At 38.7% G+C, this 15,443-nt stretch overlaps 1 protein-coding gene across 6 annotated transcripts in view; it reads left to right on the forward strand.

The window, feature by feature from the left end:
- The window catches only part of astn1 (astrotactin 1), a 417,314-nt gene that overhangs the window by 231,100 nt on the left and 170,771 nt on the right, over positions 1 to 15,443 (forward strand). For all 6 annotated transcript variants that reach the window (XM_039602830.1, XM_039602832.1, XM_039602833.1 and 3 more), the window contains one exon: positions 15,312 to 15,416. In XM_039602830.1, coding sequence (XP_039458764.1) covers positions 15,312 to 15,416 — 105 coding nt within the window. The remainder of the gene's footprint in view (positions 1 to 15,311; positions 15,417 to 15,443) is intronic.

Raw genomic sequence — 15,443 nt, forward strand, 5'->3', positions numbered from 1 at the left:
TGTTCCTTGTGGAAGTCAGTATGTCTGATCAGGATGGATCCGTAGCAGCAGCGGCTCTAATTCAGGGCAGCCAGAGGATAAACGATGAAATACCTTCACGACCCTCTGCAGAACCAGTCTCTTTATCAGTGGCTCCCGGATGGAGTTGTTCATCTTCAGAGGTTGGTGAAGGGCATCTGCAGCCCATCATTTCACCAGCTTTGTCATCATATCCTTCTCCTCCCCCTTCCCTCCTTCCTCGAGGTGGGGGGATGGGGTTTGGGGGGAGAAACACAGTTAACGACACACAGTCGCTGCTATAACTTTGTCATCCTAGTCTGATCAGTTAGTCTCACTTTCGTACACTTTTTTCACACACATGCAACATTACAGCGCACACTGTAGCAGTCAGACCTTGACTGTGCTGTGCTTTGACCCGGTGATGTTACTGCACTTTAGCCGCACTTCCCCCGCCAAGGGGGTTGCAACCGTATAACACTCCCTGTCACTTCACTCTGTGCTGGACTGGTTTTATGCTTTGTCAGTGTCCACGGGTCTCGTTTCCTAAGTGCTTCTCTGTCTTTCTCCTCCTCCTCACTCACTTTTTGTCAGTTCCTTTAGAGTGTGTTGACATTCAACCAGTTTGTCATGATGGTCATAAATGCCAAGAGTGCATAAACTTTAATGTAGTAAAGAGGGATACATTGGAATGTTAAAGGACATGTTCCAAGTCATATGTCCTTTAACATATGACAGGTCATATTACAGCATCATTTACTGGATATGCTGTATAGATTTTTCTTTAAACACACATTTAAAAAAAAAGAAGTATCAAAATGAAAATGACATTGACACCTTAAAAAACCTAATATTTTTTAACATTTTTGCTAATTTAATTCTGCCCTTATTATGTTTTTGGAAAAGTTCATTCTAGAGTGTAAGCTTATGATTAGCCTTTCGAACTGCAGTATCAACTGTAATATCTTCAGGATTAGGAATGTTTCTGCCAGTGGCAGCACGGCAGTGCCGCGGCAAACACTGTTGCCTCACAAGAAGAAGCTCCTGGGTTTAAATCCACCAGCTGGCCGGGGCCTTTCTTTGCATGCATGTGTTTCCTGTGCATGTGTGGGTTCTCTCCAGGTGCCCCAGCTTGCATGGGGTTAGGTTAACTGGTTGCTCTTCATTTTACATGCACATTTCAGTTAATTACATTTCCTGTTGGTTACTTTAGCGAGTCTAAACTAAAGCTGTGAGGCATTTTTGTTTGCAAGGAATCTGTTAGAAATAACTTCAAGTGTAAATACATGAAAATTCATTCTTTCGGGTTTTTTTACAGCCACTTCTGTTTTCAACTAGAAGTCAGATATAACATTTAAAGCTCAATTAAAATTCAATTTTGAAAGCAGAACCTCTATACTAATTATGTGTAGGAAGGGTTTTAATTTATTTCTCAACACTGATTAATTGCATTGAGTTGCCCCAGCCGGTTCCTGTGTTAAGCGTCAGTTAATTAGCTGACAACACTGGACGGGATAATTAATACAGCTGGGGGTCACAACATTCTACCTGAGGGGAGAAGAGCTGAGGCTGTGGGTCCCTGTGACACAGACCTGCCCTACTTGTAAGAGGCAGGTCTGTGTCGCCGAACAGGAGGATTGCTTTAGACCTCACGGGGGTTCAAAGTTTCAGTATACATGCTCGACTTAAGGCCTAGTTTTCAATATTTGTAAAAGATTTAGACCGCAGTGACCACTCCTGTGCTACAGCAGGACAATGCTGGGTGGATAAGTAATAACCTCAGTGATCTACTGTGGAGCAAGACTCTCTATCAAAAGGTTTGGAGTTTGAGTTGTTTGTCGTTGGAGGCAGCTGAAGGGCAACGAGAGCACATCACTAATTTAAGTTTGACTTTTTGCTCCCCATAACACCCAGCTACACCCACCTTCACACACAGAATTCAAGTAGTAAGCTTCCAGTTGTTAACTGGAAGATTCGGCACCGATCTATTTCAGAATTGTAGCTTGACATTTGCTTTTTTCTGCTTCCACATTTTAAAGGGCTGGATGCATTAGGTCAGGTTATATACCATTTAATCCTTTTCACATAACACATAACAATAAACATTCTGCATATATTGATTTTATTAAGCTGAAAAAAGGTATAAAGGAATGAACCATGTTATCAGCTGTCTATTTAATACATTCATCAGCATGGGGTATATTTATAGACGGTGGCAGACCTGCGTGGGCGCAGTTTAAATCCAGTAGAACAGGGCTTTTGGGGCATACAGAGTGGCAGTGATTCATAGTTCAACCCAGAGTCCCTCTCTCCCCAAGTCCCTCATAATTAAAGTCGAAGCATATGGCCTTGTGACCACGCGAGCACAGCAGTATCAGCGGAACTTTTCTGGCATCTTATTTTGAATCTCTGGCAACGGCGGCCCCTTTAGTGGTCCCTTCAACCTTCCTTCAACGCAGCGGAAATGAAAAGCGTATCACCTTGAGATGTCACCAGCCACATCTGCCAGCCTAATTATCCCATCTTTTAGGCTTATTGATAATGGGTTTGGCAGTATGATTTGTTAGAGTTTAGCTATATTTGTCAAGCCAATGGCATGCTTCATTGCCTGAAAGGGTTCCAGAGTGTTTTTGTCAGATGCACACATTTTTATTTATTTATTTTTTTAAAGTTTTGAGCCTGGGATCTAAGTGCAAGAGCTCAGGGTCATGGGGATTTAGTTAGCTTTGACAAATTTTATTCATAAAACCACAGCAATGATACCAAACGCATTTCAGTTCATCCATTGCAAACATAAATAGCTTTAGCACATTGTGATAATGTTTTTCTGCTAGTCTTTTAAGGAGATATTGAGATATTTTAAGAAATGCAAATAATTTCTCTCATGATCCTTGCAACGGCGAGGGTTAGGGTTAGCCATTGCTGTGATCTTTGAGGCCACCATCACGACAAGTCTTCATCTTGATTTTGAACAAAAATCATAAAGCACAACTTTATCCATCCATCCATCCATCTCCTTCCTCAACTGCTGATCCAGGCCTAGTTCCCTCCATCATACTGAGCCAGGCCAGAGTCCAGAGATTAAGCCATATCTGCAATGGCACTTTAAAAGCAGTTTTACTGAAATGTCTTATTGTGAAACTAGAAAAAAAATGTCACAGAAAATCAGCTCACACAGACCACAGTACCTAGAGGAATAAGAGGATTTACAAAGTAGTGCCCACTGTAGGTCACAGCAGTAATGCTAGCTTTGGACATGGTCTAAATGTTACTTCAGAGGGGCCAAGTACATTTCCTGCTTGAACAGTGGCTATATGAACAGTGATGTTGGGATTAGTGTAACTCGAAGAGGCTGCCTGCTTGAAGGAAGACGAGAACAATGAGAATTCTTGATAGTAATCTGTCCTTGAAATATTTGGCTTAAGCTCTAATGTAACCACCCCCATGCTGTCTGATCATGATTTTTCTTCCATCCGTCTCTTTTTTTAAAATTAGAATTTATGGCTGAATAATTTGGGATCGTGGTGTATTACATTTGGTTTCCTATTAGAAAGTCCGTCCTGCATAAGGTCTGCTACTCACCCCTCACTTTTTTTTTTTTACTTCTCTGTCTTCACTCTCCCCTTCCTCTCTTTTCCCAAGTAAATCATTCATTCCCAGACTTATCCAAGAGTGAAATGGAGCACAGGCCAGGCTAGTTAATGGGGTTCTATGAGCCATAAGATTACTTTCCCACCTGCGCTCATTCCTATGAATCTTCCTTAGAGAAGCGACTGAAATAACAAACCCCACCATAAGCCAAAGTTACAGAAGGACTGTTTAGACAGGATGTGGTTTCCATCAGCTTTGCACTTTTGGTGTCAAGCATCAGCAAGCCCTGCACTTGTCTGATATTCTTTGCGCTGCTTCCCTTTGAGACAGACTCACACATGTTAACAAGAGAACTCAATTTCGATTCCCTAAGCAGTTTAATTGGAAGTGGAACAAAGACGGTGAGGCTTTTTGTCTCCCTTTCCTCGGTGGAAATCACAGGTTATATTGATTTGTTGATTTATTTATTTATTTTTTGCTGACATTTTTCTCTCCATTTCTCTGAGTGCAGTGTGTTTTGGGATTTGTAACTCTCATTACCCGTGCTCCTCGAGTGACAAGACTTGTTTAGCAGCTTCATGAAAATTGAGTCTACTTTTTCATGCTGTGGCTATTTTTCTACAACCATGTTATTGTTTGTTAAAGCCACGAAGACCAGTATTGACCAGTGATGGCTCACAGACAAGTGAAATCATATAACCATAGCACTGAGGGGGATTTATATGGTTACATTTCAGGTCATTTTCAGTAAATGCCTTGTTAGCTGTTTAATATGACACTAAGCCTGATGATAGGACTCTCTCGATCAAGGTTACAAGGATTGTTAAATTTCTCAAAATTGAAATTAATTTCTTTGTTTTTAAAACAGTTACTGTTCAGGTATGTGTCTGTTCTGTTTAAAGTTATGTAGACAAAATAATTAAACAAATAAGTTTCAGATTACAAATTCATCTCTTTGCCATGATGACCAAGCAACTCCCATCCTCTGATGAACTTCCTGAGATGTAAGCGAAAGCTTTGAGGAAAAATATATTGAGCAAGATTTGGCTTCAAAAATGTCAGTCTCAGTCAGCTGTAGGATTAACATTTAATTATAACTTAACCAAAGAAAGAACAAAGGACATTTTTTTGTGGATAGTTTTACTATGTGGCAAAATGTACGAGCTCCCTTTAAGACTTCACTCACAAAAATTCAAAATCCGTTTTTATTTTGTGGTAGATGCCATAACTCTGTTTGATGTCTGAACTCTGTTTGCCTTCATATACTTACAGCAGCTGGAAAAACACCTGTGTATCTTCGACCTATCAAATGAAGTTAGGGTTTAGAAAATATAGATATTATCTTCAGACCTCTGCAGCCATCAAGATCTGAGCACAAAGTAATTTCTTGTGTTTTATATTTTTGCACAAAATAAAATATTTCACTGACAGAGAAAAGCAAACATTTCAACTTGAAAAAAAATATCAATCTTTTATTACAAAAAAATGTCATTATGGGTCATAAGGTCCTAAAACACTTAAACTTGATTTTATTTTAACATAGGGACAAGTACTGCATGTAACATAAACCACATAAACTACATAAAACACACCACAGCATTTATAGCCTAAGGTTATATAAAATCCCTGTCCCTGTTTGAGACTTTAAAACACACACACACACACACACACACACACACACACACACACACACACACACACACACACACACACACACACACACACACAATCATTACCAACATACATCTATATGATATATGCACACATTAAAAAATAAGCTAAGTTACTAACCACAAGGTCACAGAACACTTATAGGGAGCTGATTATGGATACACTTATATATTATTTTTAGATGAGTGAATATGGTAAAATCATCAGAACTTAAATGTGTTTAGTTTCTTGAGCACATTGTAATTGTAATGGTGCACCCTGATAGGTTTTTATCCCACATTTTATTCCCACATTTTTGTTGGCAGGGATAGCTCAGTAGGTAGTGTTTGCCCCATGATTTGAAGGTTGGGGGTTCAAGGTACCCTTGAGCAAAGTCCTGTCTCTACACACCGCTCAGTGGGTGCTGGATTGGTAGCTGCCCACTGCTTCACTGAGTGAAAGGGTTAAATGCAGAGAACTAAGCAATTTCCTTACGGGACTAATAAAGTATACATTGTTATTTAATTGCCCGATCATATATCAACACAAGACACTGAAGTGTTGTGTTTGTCACTTATGGCCATGAGGTTACAAGGTGATTTACATGAGAGAAAATCACTGTCTGCATAAAAGTAATTGGAACAAGTATCTAATAAATTCAAATGTATGTGAGCTTGTTTTTGCAACTTTTGAATATGTTTCTCAAAATGTTTAAAACTTCAGGAACATTTGGAGATTGAAGGAATATTCCCATCATGCAACTTACTTTGCCTCTTTCTCTTTGGATAATGCAAAAGCGGATAGGTGAGCAAACATGGGTCACACAGCAAGAAAGTCCAGTAGACGGGAACCGAGGATTGGATTCACTTTGTAGTGAGCTCCTACACATACTGTAGTCTGTTCATAGAACAGAATATTCATTTGATTTTGACTTTGATTTATGTAACTGTTACACAGCCAGAGCCCAGCACTGTCCAATCTTTATGAGTTTAAAATATAAACTCGTGCTAGAGTCGCTGCTAGACAGAAACGTTCTGCTTTATTATTAAATGTTCAAGCTTCCTTAACCCTTTAAAGCCTGAACCAATAAATAATTGCCAGAAAGTTAACTTGTTTTTTGTAAATGGAGTGTTTATTAAGCATTGTGAAAAGTTAGTTAAATATTAATTTGTCCTTTCAATTTCTTGTTTAACATTGTATTGCACAGATTATTTGGGTGGGGGTGTCACAAAGATGATGTAGAAGTTTTAAAAATTCACGTGTCAAATATGATACACCTGGCACCAGATACACCAATCATTAATTTTTCCTTCTATTTTATTTTTGTCACCGAGGAAATCTAAGGACTCTATTTATTATTGATTTACTCTGTCTGATGTCAGCTGTAATAATAACTCTCACAGTGACTTCCCTTCAGTGGTGTAGTGAGAGACTTCACTAAGCCTGACCAGCAGTCAGGATGTTATGGGTTAAATAGAATATCGCCTATGGCTTTATTAACGATGTAACGTACCCGCTGTTCTTCATCATTTTTAGGCTGCGTGTTGTTTTTCTGCTTTAAAGGTTCTTATAGCAGCTGCACAGTAACAGCAGGAGACCAGACAAGTCCTTCCCACGTGCTCCTTCCTACTTACAGCTAACTAATAAGAGCTCAGGCATTGTAAAGACTTTCGACTTTATTCGTGTTAAAGCGTAGCTCAAGCATGATTTTGTTCCCGATGTCTAATTTTAGACTATCGGTCGGCCTTGAAGTCCTGATCAAAAATTGGCAACTAGTATATTGGTTTTGTTGCTGCTTTCTACATCAGCCATTTTCTGTCCTAATTGGTTCTATTTCTGTTCAGAGATCTTTGGCGTCAAGCTACAGCTCAGCTTTGCATCCCTTCTTAAAGTCACCAAGCTTTTTCTTTTCATTTCTTCACCTCATTTTTTCACATCTCCTGTCTTTTGCGTTGCTTTATGCTTTAATAGCCGCTTTATCTTGGACTCTTTATTCTGTACTAACACTCTCACTGGAGGGAAAGAACTTTTAAATTCTGTTCTACTGAAGTATCACATAGACATATATGTCTTTCATCAGTTTGAAGTTTAATATTGCTGTTAATCACATAGTTAGCCATGACACGTCCACCACCCCGGCCATGGTGCATTTAATCTGCATTACGACCCATGTAGTCCCGTCTTTATCCAGCTGAAGGACGTTTGAAAGAACCGTTTTTTCCCTCTGTTCACATAAACCTGTTTCTTTCTCAGCTGGTGTTAAAGAGCAGGATTGTTCAGGGCTCAGTCCTGGTCATTCTCATCATGGACAGGGAGCTGTTCAATGTAGCAGTAATTTGTAGACCAGCTGGTAACACTGTAAGAAACAACATGTAAGGCTACAGAGCTATTATAAGCCTGTGTGATCCTGGACTGTGTCGGTCCTTTCAGTTATTGAGGAGGAAATTACAGAGTACTGAAGATTGTACTCGACTACTTCATTAAATATTCTTGAATTTAAAGTCTCTGGAATATTGACAGACACAATGTGTGATCTGGTTATATTCAAAAGGTGGGCCCACCACTAACAACAAAAACATAGCATTCTACTTTAGGAGTTCAAATTTGACAGCTCCTTTGTATTTTCACACAAAGACTACCTAATGACTAAATCTGCTCTTTCGGGAGCCAGACAAGCCTGTAATTTCACTTATTATTATTTTGCTACACAAAGTGGCCCGTTTCACATTGTTCAATTCCATGTGTGATGCAGTAAGCATGAGTATTCCTGTCTTTATATTATTAATAGTGAACAGCACTGCAATCATCGCAGCAGCGCTGTGACACTGAGACCCTGTGGTTCCTTTTTGATTTATTGGATTGAATTTTATTATAAGGTACATCCCATAATTTGCTCCTACATTATTTCGTTGTAATGAACAAAACTAATGCCATTAAATATAATGCAGTCAAACTCGAGATTAATGTAAAGCATTTAGATGAGTCAACACTGAAAGTAGGAAAGAAGTCATCTAAGCGACAGCTGGTCATTAAGATGGTAATGTGTAAGGCTTCCTCACACAATTTTCTGTATTTTCAGTTTCTCTTATCAAGTTTATATATCATTTAAAAGGCATAAACATCTATTTTTTGACACTGAGACAATTTTTGCTATTTAATCTATGTACCAACAATGATTCGAGTTACAGTTGGATGGTGATTATGGAGTAAAAGTGCAGAATTTCAGCTGATATTAAACAAAAAAAAATGCAACCAAGTTCCATCAGGAAACTACTGCTATTTTTATTCCTAGGCCCCTGCTTCCAAGGGAAAAATGTAATTGCACAGTTCACTCAACGGCTGATTTCACTGAGAGACATGAACTATTTCCTTGTTAGTTCTTAATGTAATATATAGGTTAAAGGTCTGGAGTTGATGACACAATTGGGGCATTTGCATGTGGAATCTGTTAGTGTGAATCCACAGTAAGCAGATTTCAGTGCGAGGAAACGGGAAACATCTTTAGGCTGCAAAAACTAAATAAGTCCATCAGACTAATGCAAGCAACAGCAGTTTCTGTCAAGCAAACCCTTCAGAATCTTCTGAGAAGAAAAAGATTGAAATGGTGAGTTGAGACATTCACTAAGGACAGCAGGGATGGACATTCAGTGGTCCATGTGGTCTTCACAGCATCCAGCAGAGACGGAACACTCGCAGGAGGTATAAATATCATTATCCATCTCTACCATATTCATCCGGTGCATACAACACCGGTAAAGCACGGTGTATGCAATGTGATGCATGGGCATGCATGACGTCTGATGGCACCGAGTCAGTGCTGTTTATTGATGATGTGGCAGAAGACAGAAGCAGACAGATGAATTGTGGAGTATAAAGAGCTGGACTTTCTGCATAGATGGACAGCGCTTCAAGGTTCACATAGATAGTGACCCAAAGCGGACTGCAAAAGCAAACCAGCTGTTTTCAGAGGTATAAAAGAGGGATATATTCTGCAGTGTCCAATTCATTCACTTTGTATCAACCCAACCAAGAAAGACAAATCTAAAGACAGAAAGACCCCAAAGAAAGCTGGATCAAAAAATCCTCACAGGAGGGAGAAGTCAGTCTTTGTACACGGGTTCCAGACTTCAGTCGTTGCTTGAAAAGAATTCCCCAAAAACCATTATTATGAATTTATCCAATTACATTTAAGCCTCTGACAGTGGGGGCTCTGTTTATAAAAACTGCTGTTATTCCTTAATGATTTCTACTCTCCAACAAATCTGTGTTGCCCCCTGGTACACCTGTCTCCCAAACTACTGCATACAGTATAAAGCTCAGAGAGCTGATCAGTGCTGAAATGCAGTTTCAGCACTGCAGTTTTGGAAACTTGAAGATGTCCGAGGATATAAAGTTTTCAGCTTTTTTTTGTTTTTTGTTGTAAGCGAAACAATGCAGCACATTTATGATTTATTGTATGCTTCAAGTGTCAAAATGTTATTTGAGCTTAAACTGCCATGGCAGCAGTATCTCGATGTGTAGTGTGGTGGTTTGAAAAATATAATGTGTCTCTCAGAAGAGAAAGCACTCAAGTTACAGACCGAGTGTAGTTAACTACAGCAGTAAATGTATGCACAGCTAACTTGTGCTGAGCTGGACCTTAACCTCAGCTGAGGTTTACTGTTTTTCGGCAGGTTTTTTTGTTTCATTTTTGGGGTTTTTTGTTTGTTTTTTACTCTTTAACATTATTTTTCCCAGTGTGGTCTTAATAAGAAAAATTTCCCCCGTTGTATTTTTACAAAGGAAATCAGCCTTCGTACACAGCACGGCCCTGACCAAGCTGCTTCAGTGAAAGGCTGCATGCAGAGAGACTGTGAACTTGGGATGTTTGCAAAGTGAAGTTCAGTCAAATTAATCATTCTGTCAGACAATGAGAGCAGAGCACCCCAGGGCTAAAAGGGAGACAAGGCCTTTCAGCAAGAAGAAGAATACGCTGCACTACAGTATATGTTTTAGGCTTGTTATTCATTTTTACTAAGGGAGGCGGGGGATGGAGATGGGGATGGGGAGGCTATGTAGTAGTGCGCTCTCGCTCTCTTGGTGCCGGGGAATATATCTATCGTTCTGGGGAGCCATTTCCCATAAGAGGGGATAAATGGATGTAGCTGAAGGTGAGGACAATGCAGGAACATCACATTTAGAGGCTTATTCATCAAGTTCATATGTGGTGTCAAGCCTCTGCCAAATGTTGCATTTTCACAGCACCCTTGTAGAGGAACTGTTACTGGCCTTGTACACATCCACAACAATCGTCATACTTCATATCTAATTTATGTCTCGATGTTTATTCTCAAAAGAAACAGCCACCACTGCATTCGCTCTTCTGTTATTTTTCAGACAGGTCCAGCTTCCTTTTGCACCAGGTCCACTTCCACTTAGACCTTTTCTTAAATGTACAAGTCAGCAGTCAAAGTAAAAGCCTCACAACAATTGACCTCTAATAATATTTAATTTATTTTGCAAACTGAATGCAATAATTTACAAATCTCTTATGACACATGCAAGACAGTAGAAGGTACAAATTTATCTGTAACTTGTATTTATGTGGCAGTTTTTATGATGACATGATTATGATATAACATGATGAAGATGAAAACCATTCTGACTCAAAACTATTGCTGAACATGTACATAATGGACCCCTAATTACAGCCAAGTTCTGATCCTTTACCCATACCTATAATAATGAACGGCTTGGCTGAAAATAAATATTTTCTGGAGCTGTGGATGGGTTTCCAAACTAAAATTGCTATTTTATACTAAGTTCAGCTCAATCACACCAACACAAAACAGTCCAAAAGATGTAAAACATCACAGTTGAATACTGACACTGGGCATAACAGTTTAATCATTTTAGTCAATGTAGTGGAGTTGATAACATTTCAGCAAAAAGACTAACGTGTCCTTATTCAACATATCTGTATTTTTCCCTTCCTAGGCCTAACCCTAACTACTAACCTTTAACGTATTAAATCGTATTTTGGCTTTTGAAACTCAGGGACAAAAAGTGTGCATGATAAGTAATCCTGATATTTTGGGGGACAAAAACAAAACCAAATTCACTTCTAAATAAAGCAAAGCTTCTGTATGTGTCATTTTAAAAGATTTTGAGGTGACTAAACTGTCAGAGGTGCAGATCAACTTGTCTTGATCGCATGATGTTGTCTTTGTGGATGTCAGATCAGAAAAATCCATGCATCTGTTGTTCTAGACACCTCTAAGAAGCTGTTTCTGTTCAGATTTGTGTCACAACTTCTGTAAAGTTAACACATCTGCACCTTCAGTACTTTTCCCCCCCCAATTTCTAAACCTGCTGTTACACTTTAAATGGTGAAATGAAGCATGATGATCTCAAGCTAGCCTTCCATATAAGGGACAAAAACGTTCGTCCTCAGAAAGGTGACAGATGTGTCCCAACCAATTTCGGTTCCACAATATGCATCACAAATTTTTCACGCTGGTTACTGATACGTCTTCATTTCTTTGCCGTGCACATACACCTCCACCCTTCACTGGTGAATGCAGACATCCTTTTTCTTTACTCATCATTTATCGTTACCCTCTCACCTTTTCATAAAATAGGTGCACTTTTTCTCTCCAACGCACACAGGCAAACCTCATATGCACACACACACACTGACACACAGTTCTTCTCTTTCGCCTCCCTCCATGTCTTCGCCTCTATGGTGTCTGCAGTTGCAGGATATGCGTCTCAGTCCACAGCACTATTCAGATACCTTCTGAATGTGCTTGCGAACACCGTGGGAGCAGTCACAGTGATGTATTGCCGTAATCCCACTGATGCAACATGACATGGCTGTCAGTTGCCATGGGAGACTGGGTGATTTATATTCAACAGATCTGTTTATGGTCTGATATAAGTGATGTTAAAGGCCTGATCTGACACTCTTATCTTTAACTAAGGGTGTCCTGCCACTGAACAGGCAGACGCTTTATTCTTGACAAGAGTTAAAGAATTTTTGCGTAATCAAACTATTTCATTTTCGTTACGATCCCGAACGGAGAAGAGACAAAGATTATATATTCACTTAACATCTTGTTCCCTTAGATTATGTGTGCTCCATCACACACTGTATATAATTTATAATTGATCAGAAAAAAATACGTTGATTCATCCTTTAATTTTGGCTCTCTTGCACCCAGGTCTTTCCCACTGTGGTACTCGACAAATGTTTCTACTTTGTCATGTGTGCCATTGCAGGCTCATTTCCATGTCTATGTGCTGTCCTTTATCTGCCACCAACTATTTCTTGCCTTGGGTAAGCCAGCAGGTTGGCAGTCAGGGGAGCAAAGAGCATGCATAGCATTTGATAAACTGCGGTGGATCAAAATGAAAAAAAAAAACCCAAAAGAAAAACAAACATTTGCACATGGGTGACTTTTTCGGGTAGACGGTGTGGGCATTATTGATGTCAGCAGGGAAAGCTAAATGAGACTATCAGTATATGTAATATACTGGCCTGTAAATGGATGCTGTGTGAAAAAAAAAGCAGCATGAAAAATATCAACTGATGGCACTCCGTCACATAGCTACACCGAGGTGCTCAAGCACTCTGAGGTATCTGACAAAATGCACACAGATCTGCATAAATGAAAAATCTTCAGATTAGGTATTGATTTATCCTGATTAATTTATTAGTCTACAAGCTGGAGTCCTTATTTGTGTATATGAAAAAATAACACAGTTTGACAGGCATAAAATAGCATTTCCGCATCAGCAAGTTGATTCTCAACGAGAAACTGACGACTGGGATATATAAGCATGATGCACAGTATTTTTAGGAAACTGTGGAAAAGTGAAGGACAAGAGAAGACGTGGCAGACGTAAACTTATCTATAGCAAATGAAAAGTATCTGAAAGTCATGTCCTTAAACATAAAAAATAAAACAATAGGGGGAAAAAATCAAGCAAAGACCTGACTGGAGAGAAGAGAATCTGACCATTCACTTGATCGATCTACAGTTTGCCAAAGCCTTATTAGAAATGGTCTCAGTGAAAGGGTGGCTGAAGCCAGTCATTCAAGGAAGGGAAACAAGAAGGAAATGCTGTGGTATACAAAATTACACGAGAACTGGACTGAAAAGGTCTTATGCAGAGATATATCAGAATTAGAAATTTTTGAAATCACTATTGGTATATATGAAGGAGGTCAGGAGGTACAACAGTGTGTCTACAGCCATCTGTGAAATGCTGTCTACGCTCCGTCGTGGTTCGTCTTGGGTATAAACACAGAAAAGTACGGTCAGATTTTGATCCACTGTGCAGAACCATTAAGAAAGCATCTGGTTGGCAACAGGTCCATTTTTTTGAACATGACAATGATCACAAAGCAAGGTCACAACTGGGTAGGGCTAAATGCACAATGGAACACTGTCAATGATGGACTGGCCCCCCAGAGCCATCCATCCTCATCTGGACAGAGGATGGAACAAAAAGCAGCCAACATCCAAAGAAGAGTTTTGAATAGCCTTCAAGAAGCCTGAAGAAGAAGAGGAAAACATATTTAACAGAGTTTATACTATGCTGAAGAACAAAGGTGGCCTTACCAAATACTGACTTTCAAGCTGGTTAGAATTGTACAAAACTGTATTTACATGTATATTTGCAGCTATCATTAAATTGCTACACCTATTTCCTGTTTTCCTAGCAGCAGATAAAGAAATTAGCACATTACCAAACTCAATCAATCCTGTGTTTATTTGTTAGCACAGAAAAAAAAACTTTGAATGTCAGGCATACTAATTCTTAGAAGCAATATTCTGTTGCTGTACAAAATGACTTTAAAAACTCTGCAGACTAAAGGGGATAACCAGAAATAACAGGACACTTCAGTTTTTTAGTTTTTGTTTAGTTTTGTTTTTTACATGCTTCTAAGCCTAAGGACAAGTTTATTTGATTTGCAAATAGACTAATTAGCCTTAAAGTTTAAATAATGACTGGAAACTTGTATGGTTAATGAAAAACACTCAGCAACATAAAGTTAACTAATTAGGAAATTTTCATTCATCATTTTACAAATCGCAGTCAGTATACTATTTTCTCTGATATACCATGAGACGTTTATCTCTTTTTCAAATGGTAATACTTTTGTCTTAATAGATTTTATTAATAAATCAACTAAAATAATAATAAGTTGTGATCTCATTAATTTTGGGGAGGGTTGACTTGAACAGAAATTATTGTTGTGTCTGAGTATAAGAGAAGTTATTTTAATCACTTCTAATTATGCATAAACCACAGCCTATCATTGTCATACAGAGGACACAGGTCATAAAAGAGAATACACTGAATTATGGGTAATTGCCCTTTTTGTACGAGGCTAATTAGGAGTTATTACAGACTTTTAGTGTTCAGTGCAAATTCAAAGTGAATCAATGAACAGTTGGGATAAAAAAGGAATTTGTGATGAAGCTATTTAGTCTTATGAATAAATATTCAATCTGCTATGATTGTTTAATGATAAACAGCAGGCAGGTTTCAAGAAATAAAATTTCTCATATAATTTTAACACTGTGTGACCCTGACAACTTTCACTGCATGAACTTACATTATAAAGAGCTTCAGAAAATCACAGTATTTGTTTGATATTTGACCCCAAGATGTAAAAGTTTGCTGTGTGACTAATACTAACATAGTCTTACTTTAGAATTCATGTGTTTTATACTTAAAGGAGTTCAGTATATTACCATATTTCAGAATAAATGCTAATGTTGCCATTTCCTTTTTTTTCTAAGCAGCAGGTAGCTGCAGATGCAGATTGTGTTTCTCTTGATCTTAAACTGGAGCCTGTTCTCCCGTCATCTAAGATATTATTAATATTTATTGCATTTCCTTCCTGATTTTTCAGGTAAAGTAAACAAGAATGAAATATAGGGCCACCCTTTGATGTTGCACTGAAGACTGCAATCTCCTCTGCTTTGTGGGAGTAAATAACACATTAATATTATAGTTTTCTTTGCTTTATTTATTTTTGTTTTACAGGAAGTGTGTTTTTTATGTGTGTATAATTGCAGGTATGGTGAACTACAGCGAGGTGTCTGGTTATCCGCTCGTTCAGCACTGGAATCTTCGCTCTGTGCTCTATCACGTCAAACTCAATCAATGGGTCCTCTCTCAAGGTAAATCACACCGAGCTTATATTACTG

The sequence above is a fragment of the Oreochromis aureus genome, linkage group 18 (assembly GCF_013358895.1).
Source record: "Oreochromis aureus strain Israel breed Guangdong linkage group 18, ZZ_aureus, whole genome shotgun sequence".
NCBI classification, from domain to species: Eukaryota; Metazoa; Chordata; class Actinopteri; order Cichliformes; family Cichlidae; genus Oreochromis; species Oreochromis aureus.